This window comes from Egretta garzetta, unplaced genomic scaffold (genome assembly GCF_000687185.1).
Source record: "Egretta garzetta isolate BGI_Z169 unplaced genomic scaffold, ASM68718v1 scaffold455, whole genome shotgun sequence".
Classification (NCBI taxonomy): domain Eukaryota; kingdom Metazoa; phylum Chordata; class Aves; order Pelecaniformes; family Ardeidae; genus Egretta; species Egretta garzetta.
The window spans coordinates 671,589-683,653 of NW_009259597.1; the positions used below are offsets into that span (position 1 = coordinate 671,589).

The following is a 12,065-nucleotide window of genomic DNA, read 5'->3' on the forward strand; positions in this document are numbered from 1 at the left end:
AGCAACACCGCTTCTGTCTCCTGGAGACAGACATCCAAGGTTCTCAGAGCTTTGTGTATTTCTGAGGTCATTATGTTTATTAAAGGCAACAGCTTCCATCCAGTAGCCTTTACTCACAGCAGTTTATGACCTTGAAATGTTCAAATTAAATTTTCCCCCATTGAAATACAGAATGCTTTAGCAGATGGCAGTGATCTAATTCTCAGAGTCAGACAATAGTTAGTTATTCACGACAGACGAAGGATGGAAGAACACCAATACAGCTTCGTTACCACACAGTCAAAGCTCAGCTGTATGCTTATTTGCTTGCCTCCAGACTTCTTGTATCTTGCTCACAACTAAGACATGAGCAGTTAAGATGGGATTGGAATACATTCACTAACACCTAACTAGTTTTGGCAATATCTGGAAAACCTAACATACTCAATATTCATTTTCATGGCCTAATTTTCAAGTTAAAGTGTAGGAGTTGACTCCATAAACCAGGAAGAACTGGTTAGGCTATTGCCTAAACCAGAGGAAATAGTCTTACCTTTGGAAAAAAGCACTCTACAAAGTGTTAAATACTTCTAAAAGCAAACCTAAATATATTTTTACCTACTAGGATTTTTTAGATGAATGTAACTTTTAAGATGTAAGTTACATTTTAATAAATAAAACAGATTTTTGTCAAAGAGACATTTAGGATTTCAGGATCTGTCATAAGGGCTGTTACTAAACTAAATATTTTTGAAGTGAAATGAACGCAGGAGTTTGTGATGGTTCTTAAGATTCTTTTTTTAGTGGTGAATATCTCTGAATTAAATTCCCCGTATTCTGTTAGTCTTTTATTACTAAGAAAAACCCTACTGATTTCAAAATAGCCATATTGTTTATTGTTTATTTTTATGAGTCATGCATAATGCGCTAGTTAGTTCTCATTTTTCATAGTGAACAGTGAGCAACTGGGAAAAAAGTTTACACGGACATATTTTCTGCTATATTTTGACAGACTGTACTGTAATTGTATTGTCAAACAATTCCAATGCCATCTCTTTTAAAAAAATGTTAGCATGATATAAAATACCAATAGGAACAAAATATAAAATACAGACTAAGCTTAGTCTACTTAGCCAAACTATTTTTGAGTATTTCCCTGTTTCTTTCTTTACTTGCTCCCTCATTCAGAGCTACCCAGCTCTTTTGATACAGTTTAATTGCAGTTAATGGGAAAAAAACTTTGCAAACCTCAAGGTCGTTTCCTAAAAAAAAAAAAAAAAAAAAAAAAAAATTATTTCTTAAGATACAAGCAGTTAGCATGAAGTACAGTCAAGTGAAAAGCCCTTCTCCAAAAAGCTCTAAGAGACTGTTAACCTAATGCAGAGATACAAAATCACTACTTGCCCTATTTATTCAAATTCACTGGAAAAATAACACTGTTAAGTTACATGAGTCATTTGCTCTCTGCCTCTTTGTTAACAAAAGTGAAAATTAGTCCATGGTTCCTAACTCCTGTTTCTGGAAGTGGTTCCACTTCACATTTAGAGATACAGCTTGACATTTTAAATAGATTTTTTTCACTGCATAACAACCTATTATAAATTGCGTAGGTATTTGATATTGCATGCAGACCAAAAAGCTCTGACAGCCTTTATTGATTGTTAAAGAGGACAACAGGTTATTTTGAATTCTGTCTTACACATTCTATATACATGCTGTATACCTAAACGCAGCACGGTGCTTCTGACTAACAAGCTTTCTCTATTTAAAAAATGCTTTTTGATATACAAATAATCCATAGTTCTAGTGTGAGATGGTCTGCAAGGAAGCTTCCTCACAACCCAAGGCTTTCTAGATTTTATTTGACCTTGAACTTTGCAACATAGGACTACTCTAAACTTTAAACCATCCTTATCATAACTAGTATTTTTCTGCACATTTTACTATCCCAGATAGAGTCACTGAGACAAGCAGCATAAATTTATCCGAGATCTGCCATATGTTTTCTAGAAAATACCTGTCCCAAGAGGGAATGCTGCTGTGCTTCATATGTTAGTGCTACAGATGCAGAAGACAAAGGACCCAGAAAGGGCGCGCTCGCTCCTGCTAGGGGCTCCCAGGTCAGTCCTCAGCGTGATAAGTACTGTAAAGGACAGGAATTGTCTTTACACCTAATTTTTGTTTCCTCAAGCCTGAGTTGCTGCTTCTACCCTCAGAAAGCTGTTGCTACCTAGCAGCAGCTCCACTGGCTGCTCTGCAAGAGACGGTACCCACCAACACTTCAGCAGATCCTCAGAATGGCAACTTTTTAGCTGCCTCCCAATCTTTACTTCTCTAGCTTTAAAGGTACAAAAAAAAAAAAAAATGGACAAGCACACACAGTAACATTGGTGACATTGTTTCTGATGAATCATTTGTGCAACTGATAGTGAAGAGTCTTGCCATACATTGCCCAAGACACAGATGCAAAGTTTAACATATTGCTGTGGCATCTCCTTTGTTCTTTTCATTTGGTCAGAGTCCTTGAACAGTTTCCAGATTATTTTTCATGTAATTTGACTTAATTCTTATCAATTCTTACTTACACTTTTGCATTTACCTAATAAAGAACACCCTCAGGCAGGCGTTCCCTGTTGAATATATACCGCCAATTAACGTACAGTAAGCACTGTACTACACCTCCTTGGCAAGTGCAGAAAAGAAGTATCTATCTCCAACCCCCTCCAGTGTTTTATTCATGTGGCTTTGAGAAATGTAATTCTATTCTTATTTACTCTGATGAAAATCAAGATTTACTTCACCAAATCCTGTAGAATAAAATGTGCTTAAATTGGATTAGAAACAAGACTCACACTTCATTAAATTAGAATTAAATTCAAGCTCCCATCCTCTAGCTAGGCTTGCCTCAAAATACCTAGACCTTCTTTCATAGTATTCATATTGCTTTCAGAAAACCGTGAAACAGATGGAGAAACCAGGTGTAAAAGTAACCCTGTGTGACAGTAATAATATTTATTTCCATTTCTATTGCAGCTTTCATCTGAGGATCCTGAAGTACTTTTTGAATATTCATTGTCTCAGTGTATTGGTGAGCTTTATTATGTACATTGTACCCTGAGGCATAAAGAAATAAATGTCACAAACCAAGGACACAGTTCTGCTTTCCTTAAAGTCAGTGGCAAATTTAATATTCTATTATTGGCAAATTTTAGAATACAGCTCAAGAATTCAGTTTCTCTAACCAGCTGACAGCACTCCAAACCAAGTTCTGTTATAAACTCAGAGAGTTTTTTTCCTGGTTTCTGCACTAGGTAATATTTTTGCTTACAGCTAACAGTAGATTTTGTTTGGCTTGTGTAGAACAAATCTTGTGCTCTTCCCCAGTGCTAGGGTAGGGACTGAATTTACACAAGGCATTGCTGCTCAAGTTAAAAAAAGTGCTATGTCACCAAGAACAACAGAGCCAATAATCCATTTACTACATCTGAGATTTTGTTAACCCCCAGCTGAATTAGTTTTGAATATCAAAATCTAATACAGAGATTAAATAACGAAATATGTTTTCTGCCTTTAGGACTAGAATTTGTTGTGCTGATCAAGCTAGTAGGAATGTGGCCATGGACATGGAAAAAGACAACTTTTGACCAGCATGATCTGAGTACCTAGCAGTGAAGTCTAGGTTCTCATTTTTTCTTATTTCAGGACAATATATCTTGCCTCAGTACAAAATAATCTTAAACAGCACAGATATTTTATAAATCCTTCTAGCAGCTTCTTTTCAAGTCTAGAATCACAGAACACTCGAGATTTGAAGGAACCTCTGGAGACTGTCTAGTCAACTTATGCTCAGTGGTGTTTGTGGTGTAGGACTACTACTAGCCAACACAGGAAAAATTTCCTTTTTACATCTTAGAATTTAACAGAAAACATGATTCTACCTTTTTTTTTTCCTGCAATAGCAAAATGTGGCTATTTATGCCCCACAGTATTACAGTGCTACACAAAAATCCAACCAATTGTACAATTTATCCAGAAACAGAATTTCATTAAAGCATGAAATCTTAATGAGACTTATTACCTTCCTATAGTGATAATTAGATCCACTGTGGTCCAAATCAGACACTCTACTATGATTCTATTTTGTTGCTGGACATCAGTAGTGATTCCAAAAAAGCCAATGGATGTATGACAGTGTACGTGGGTATAGAGAAGTGAAGGTCTGTAAAGATTACTTCATCAGAAAAAGGATTTAGGTCCAAGTCTCCAGGCCCAAATCTCCAGAAGCGTCTACACACACCTAAATCCCACAGAAATTAGTGAAGACGGAGATCTTGGCGCTTTTGAACTTAAAAACTTTTTTCAGCTCCTTTCTTCTGAAGCTTCTAGAGTACAAACACATAGTTGAAATCCAGGTTTTTTACATGCAACGTCATTTGAGCTAATGACAAATTTTCAAGGCAGAAGGATTAAAAAAAAGAGACAGAAGAAACAAACAAAAATCATGAAAGAAGGACAGGGAATCACTCACGGTAGCCTGCTGCTTTTCTGCTTTCTCAGTTGCCTCATTAAGCTGCTTTTGAAAGGCCTCCTGGAGAGATTTCATTTCTTCCCTAGTTTTTTGAAAACACAGAACACACACTTCATCACAAGTGTCCATTAAGAAATACATTTTTCAGTTTCAAGAAAAGGCACCTTTAATTATTCAGAGTAACAGACAGATGTCCTGTGTCTATGAGTCTTGCTAATAAAAACCGTAACGACCCCATGAACTGTAGTGCCAACGCAAGACAAAAATTATCTATGATAGAAATTGGCCACCTTTTACATCTACTGAGTAGCCTGCTGTGCAAAACATCTGCCAGTGTGTAATTTCTAGCAAAAAGGATTGGCACCAGAAAAGTGAGGAAAGCGGGCTACTGAAAACACATCAAAATGGAACCACACTATTATCAATAAGAACTAGTTTATACCTGCTTTAAGATAAATAAATAAAGCTCTGATAAAATTCTACCTTCACCTGGCTCTCTCTGGAGACAAGCAACACAAAATTTGGTAGAAGATTCTGGCATACAACTGGACAAGAAAAAAACCCAGGAGGATAATTGTTTGGATTGGGTTTTATTTGAATCTAAAAACCCCTTGGCATTATGGAAGCAGTCAGAGAATTTCTTCAAATTGTGATAATTGCAGTGGGCTGAGATCCTCCGCTGGCCACCTCTTCCCAACCCACAGCGTGTGACACGCTTTGGAGCTGTGGCTGCCCAATATCGGCTATTAAGTCATTTGTTTCAAAAACTTCTGGAAATAGCACTTCCCTGCACCTATTTTACTGTTCTAATCAGCAGAGTCTGGAATACAGGTAGCAGTGTTTATAGATTAAAATAAAGGGAAAGATAGAATTCCCTACTCTGACAGTTTTCAGCCTGGAAATGGAAAGGGAAGGGAGGAGGTGGGATGTTACCTTTGCTTTTGGCCCAGTTCCAGAAGCTTCTGCACATCATTTTTGGCTGATGCTTCATCATTTTTCAAAGACTGATGGTAAAGGAAGAAATCTATTACCAAAGAGATCTTTAACGTTATTCATCTGTGAAATGATTAATTTGGTCCTTCATTTCATAAAATGCTCCCAGTGTATTACAGATACTACCACTTGGTGAGAAACAGGAATAGCCTGACTTTTCTTCTCCAGTAATTCGACACGGCTAACTGTATACAGCTGTTGTTCAAATATTAAATGACAGATGATCAAATAAGTAGATTTAGAAACAAGCATTAGGATTGTATGATGAAGATAATGCTACAGTTCTTTGCCTATATCTGCATCTCTGCAGTGTTGAGTCTAAAATAACGTAACGTTACTGAGTACTGCCTTCAGCTGTGCTGCATAAGAAATTCTATTCTCAAATAACTTTGTTACAAGAAGCACATTTCTCTAAAAAGAAAACACCTACGATGATCAAGAATGCAAAAGCATTCAAAAAAAAGATAAAAGGTTCAATAGGCCACAGTTCACGTTAATTAGAACCAGTTCACATTAATTAGGACCAGAGAAGTCTGAAATATAAGAGAGTATAATAACATAACATAGCACAGTATTGAGACACAGGACCAGCAGTCTCCTGTGAACAGATACAGGAATACTACTCCTTATATTTCTCCCATTTAGCTTACGTCAACATGATGATAAAAATGCAATGTCAGGACAATACCATCCTTTAAAACGGCATGACATACAGAGACAAAACTCAGCTGATAATGAGCCCGAATGTTTTTACCAGAGCAACAGACTATATCTGGGGCGGGGTGCGGGGGGGGCAGGAAAAAACCAACCTCTTAAGTGAGCATCTGGTGATTTCAGAAGCTCAAATCCAGAGCAGGCCTTTTACTCTGTTTTTTGCTCTGAGGAGCTAATTTGACTCCAGAGTTAATCTGACTCTTGTTGTCCTTTCAGCTTACCAATGATACCAAAAATTAAATGCAGAGACATCTCAGCTCTAGCTGCAGGCTCCTCTAGCACAATTTGTCAGCTAAACTTGTAAAATAATGTCCTGCAGTAAATCCAGTCAGTCTGTGTATGTAGATGGCATGGTGAGGGGTAGGTAAGGTGAGCAGCTAAACTAGGCTGAGTATATGCAACTCATCAGCAAAGATGCAACCTGCAATAGCAAAGTAGATCCTTTATAACAGCTTCCAGGACACATGTGTGGTAATTCCACTAAATCAGATTGTTCTTTTTCCTTCCTTTTTTGTTCTACTATGCTTGATTTTCATATTTTCTTTATATTTTTGAGTAAGTGGACAAAGGGCCCAACTCACTAAGCCTGCATTTTCCATAAAAACATCAGGTTTATGTTAAGTACAGGATCAACAAAATAATTATTATTTGCATACTACAAACCCCCATATTTTTTTATAAGAAATAGATATCAACATGAAAAAACCAAGACATAACCTAACCTGGAGGTTTACTTTAATTCCCTCAAGTTCTTTAGAAGTCCTCGACAGTTGGCGAAGGATATTGCTCCTTTCCTTAAAGACTTCTTTCAGCTGTCTTTCCAGTTCTTCATAGCCCTGCCTAACACAGAAAATAAAAGCATGAGATAGTCTCAAAACATTACTCAATGCATTTGAAAACAGTCTCAGTTCACTCAAATTTAATTAATTCCAACATTCTCTATAGATTCCAAATTGAAGTGTGTCCCCCTGTTCACCTATATAACAACTTGATTTCTCCTAATGTAGATAAATACACGTTTTATATGTCAAAATGATGTGCTGCATCTGAGTATGCAAATTATCAGACTGAATCTGCAAATGGTGTATTGTCTGTGATGAAAGGAGACAGAAAGGATGTATTTAACATGAATGACGGTACATAGCATGAGATTTTTCTTATTTAAAAGATATTCCATGCGAGAAACCAAGCAAAACTTTGAAAGTATTATGTTTCGTGACACCCAGTAATTTGGAGGAAGGATGATTCAGATCTATTTTAACCTTGTAATATTTATTTCACTCCAGTTTCCCCCCACTGAAACCTCCTTTCAGTGTGAACTACAACTGGCAAACAGGCTAAGAGGAATGAAACCTAATTATGAATTAATGGATAAGTCAAAATATTCTATCCTTTTCAAAATGGTTGATTTTTACTTGGAATGTAACTATACATTTTAAAGATTCTATAAAATCCACAGTGACATAAAGTCAATGCACATTGTTTTAGGTTGAATGAAATAAAGATCTAACTCACATACGCTGTTTCAGGGAAAAAAACCAAACATCACAGTTATTTCTAAACCAACATACTTTTTCATTTAAAATTATCGTTTTGAGGAAAACTGATCAGTGAATTGAAACATCCATTCCTTCTACAACTGAACTTTAATTTAATTTTATTTTTTCCTCCTTGCTCTACCTCTGGTTCTAAGGAGGGGAGAAAAAAAGAATCTCAACTCCGCAACACATAAGTACTATTTCATTATCAGTTCCAAGGCCTTGAAAGTCAAACAGGAACCTTAACGCTCCTTTAATGCATTTTGAATACACACTTTGAATACACAGCAAAGAAACTCACTAAAGCAAATTAAATATGCCATCTAATATCAGTCCTAACTATTGTAGCAATAGACAGCTCACAAAACATGACAGATTTATGAAAAAAGAAAATTATTCTATATTAAATGATACTTTGGATACCTAGAAGAGATGAAAGTGAATAAAATGTTTCTTTCATCAACACACAAGACTTTAGGCAAAGAATCTTAACATTATATTGAAGTTTTACCAATAATTATACTCAGCTTTGACAGAATGTTACAAATTAGAGGTGCAAACTCAAAGAACTCTACGCTTTTTAATGAAACACAAAACATCTTCAATTTCTGCTTGTTGCTGCAAAATAAGATGATCTTCAGCCTAATTTCTAGGTCGACTGTTTCATTTTAGAGTAGAAGTTCTCTTTTAGAGCAAAGTTTAAAAGGAAAAGAGGAGAGTCGCACACACACCCCACCAAAAAATGTCAAGTTTTCCCAGGATAGTAAAATAAAATCTACAATCTTTTTAATGTGTTCCATAGTTGGTAGATAAAAAGCTCAGCTGTCAGTAAAGTATTTTATTACCTTTAAAAATTGTGCTTTTTCTTTAAATTTGTGGATGAACTTTATTTCAAGAAACTGTGGTTTCAGACCATTTCAATTATGTTCATCCACCAGGAGAAAGGAAAATCTGGAGATCTAGTGGGGGAACAAAAAATGCCTCTAAGGACGACCCTAAGAGACACCGGGAAAAGTCAGTGTAAGGAGATAATGCCAGAGCTCAGCTATAAGCACCTACCAGTAACTAAACAGCTAAATTACTCATAAGTAATCCTGTTGATACCCTAAGGGTCAAAAAGACCCCAAATGTAAAATGGCTTACATGCATAAAATTTAGGCCTTATTGTCTAGCTTGCTGTTACGTTGCTAAAATTAGTATTGTCTAGCTTGCGGTTGCTTTGTTAAAGTCAGTAGTGTCTAGCTTGGATTTTTTTGTTCTTCTTAAAGTCTGTAGTATAGTTACTTAGTGAATTTAGAACCCTATTCAAGGACGAGTAGAATCGGGAGGGGATGAAGCAAAAAGATAATAACGGTTTGCCAAGGTTGCCAGACTACAAGGAATGAGAACTAATTGATGTAGAAAGATTTGTGGCTCCTTACAAAGGACAGTTTTTTGATAAGAACCAGGTGTTTACCTCAAGAGCTGGTCTGCACCGCCCCTGTGGTTTGAGCAAGAGCCAAGGAGCAACTGAGTTTGCGCGAGAACAAGGGGTTACTAGCAGTGATGAAGAGGAGCCATCGGCCTTCATCCCCACGACCCCCGACGACCACCACCAGGAGGCACTGAGCAGGCGCAGTGGGGAGGGACTTATGGAAATGACCTCCTGAAGCTAATTTTAATACAAAGTGGAGACAGGTTATGCATATGTATAGGCTTACCGAAAAACTTCATACATATGTAATATTTTGCTACATATAAACGGGCAAGTTGCCGCTTGATGCATGCACGTTAGGTGGAGCGATCCCCCGTGCATCCGGCGCCGTGAATAAAGAATGCCTGCCTTCTAACACTACGTTGGTGTTACGAGGTTCATTCTTCCCGATTTCGGTGACACTGTCATCCTTAGTATGAATAACTAATGTTATAAAAAATAAATCATCTCATACAGAGGTCACGTAGATGAACTCACCGTGGGTTTACAGGAAAATCCATACGCCAAGATTTGAACCATCCAGAATTTAGCCCTATTTACATGGAGGGTTTGGTTCAAATTTTTCTATCAAAATGAATGAAAGAAGCTACTGTTACATGAATTAAAGCTAGCAAGTGCTAGGTTACCTGAAAAATGTTAGCATTCTGGTTGTTACATGCAATGTAAATAAAATCTCCCACTTTAAGTTTTATATAGAAAAAAACTATAGGTTTTTTGTTACCACTCCAGCTACGGGTGATTTTATACAAAGTACACATCACTGTAAAGGAGCTGGCTCACAGCAGTGGTAGTAACAACATTATGTGTAATCAGCCTGACAAGCTTCAGAGAATACTCCCATTTTAATTTGCTGATGAACAGAGGTCAAGGAGGAATTTCCTCCTGCTAAAAGCAATCAGGTAGTTTAAGGAAGGTCATCACTTCCATTCCTCTTTAAGCATCACAAAAAGCAAATTAGACTTGATAGTCTCTTTTCTCATTGAAATGTCACGCTTTTGTTTAAAGTTAAACCCTGCATCTAAAAAAATTACCTGCAAGTGGTAACACCGTCTTAACGATCACTTTAAAGTAACACACACCCTCCTCCAGTTCCAGTTTATCTTGCGTATTTAAAGGCCATCTGTCCCAAGCAGTCAATTATGCTGCCCCATGGGTATTCAGTTGGCACAGGTTTCACTATGGTGTCTTGTAAACACTGATAGATACCAATTTGCATAAACTAGAACATTTCCCAGATTTTAAAATGAAATTTAATGTAAACTATGCATGCACTTATATTTTTCTTCATCTTATATTTTATGACACACTAGGCAGAGAGGAGGAGACAGAAAGCCAACAATTTACCACAGTCAATCACCAAACAAACTTAACCCTCAGAACTGTTAGAAGATGAATTTAAAAAAGGAAGAAGACTGAAGATACAAGACATACCTATCAGATCTATTAACTATTAGATCCTCAAAGATTTTAAATTCTGGACAATATTATCTCTGATACCAAGCTTTGACACTTAGCGTTGTGTCTGAGAACAGTGCCCATACATTTGAAGATGGCACCCATGTGACAGCCAACAAACCCTCGGATTAGCCCATCTATTTTGGTGACCTCAACTTCTACATTGCAAAGTTGTGTCATTTAGACCAATGAAGTGCAATTCAAGTGAAAGAAGGTAAATTGGTAAATAGAACCATAAAATCATAGAATGGTTTAGGTTGGAAAAGACCTTTGAGATCATCAAGTCCGACCGTTAACCTAACACTGCCATTCCACCACTAAACCATGTCCCTACTCACCACATCTACCTGTCTTTTAAATACCTCCAGGGAGGGGGACAATACGGTGGTCTAATCATGAATCACTTAGATTATTCAAGAACTCTCACATTCTCCCACAAAACTAAATATATCTTCACTTTTACACTTCTTTAATATTAACAAGATTCTCAGGACTGGGTTTAAGGAAAGATCTATGGTCAATTGTTTTTCTTAATCTTCCATTTGACCAAAACTTGGGAGACCCAAACATTCGATACGCACTCTCTGGAAGGTTTTACACACATATATGCAATATAACTGTAAGTGTGGATAGATAGGCAATTCTAGAAGTAAAATCTATATCAGCGTGCCCATACTCTGCAGCTGTGCTATTATATTAACTGAATAGTGTTTTTTTCTGGACCTAAAGTTAGATAAAGTATTATTTCCATCATGACATAGTAATATTTCTTTTATATGTGAAAACATCTAAATCACAAAATATATAATCACAGATTTTTGTCCTGGTGAACATCATCAAACTCCTCTGAATTTGATTAACTAACAAGATTACTAGTCTAAATAAGGAAAAAAATTGCAAGATGTAAAGCAATTGGACCAGATATCAACAAGACTTAACCAGCATAATTCATCTGAGTTCAAGTAAGATTTAAACTGAAAGAACACCTAATCTATATCTAACACCCTGAATGAAGCATATGGCTCTTTAAGAAGGATGGCATCACCCCTCACCATGTGGGAGAATGGAAGAGAAGGAACTTTAGTAGGAAAACAGTGAAATGTTAAACTTAATGACAAATTGTGTGGGTGTGGAAGAGAGTGGGTTCTTGCAGCCAGAAAAATAAGCTCTAAACTGAACAATTTGCTTATGCTGAACTTGGATGCCAGTTTTGTACCACAGTACAGTTCTGGAAGATGTTGACTCTGAACGTGACATATCTCCACTGTACCACCCTGCCATGAACACTGTGAAATCCCAGTAATTTTCTGAAATCTTCCGACTCTCAAAAAAAAAATACTCATTTTGCAGTATAATTATATGTGGCCAAGATAAATTAAACCCA

General features: G+C 36.7%; 1 protein-coding gene across 1 annotated transcript in view; it reads right to left on the reverse strand.

Moving 5' to 3' along the window:
• The window catches only part of LUZP2 (leucine zipper protein 2), a 196,909-nt gene that overhangs the window by 99,228 nt on the left and 85,616 nt on the right, over positions 1 to 12,065 (reverse strand). The window contains exons 2-4 of the mRNA XM_009638176.2: positions 6,937 to 7,054; positions 5,441 to 5,511; positions 4,508 to 4,589 (exon numbers count right to left, since the gene is read on the reverse strand). Coding sequence (XP_009636471.2) covers positions 4,508 to 4,589; positions 5,441 to 5,511; positions 6,937 to 7,054 — 271 coding nt within the window. The remainder of the gene's footprint in view (positions 1 to 4,507; positions 4,590 to 5,440; positions 5,512 to 6,936; positions 7,055 to 12,065) is intronic.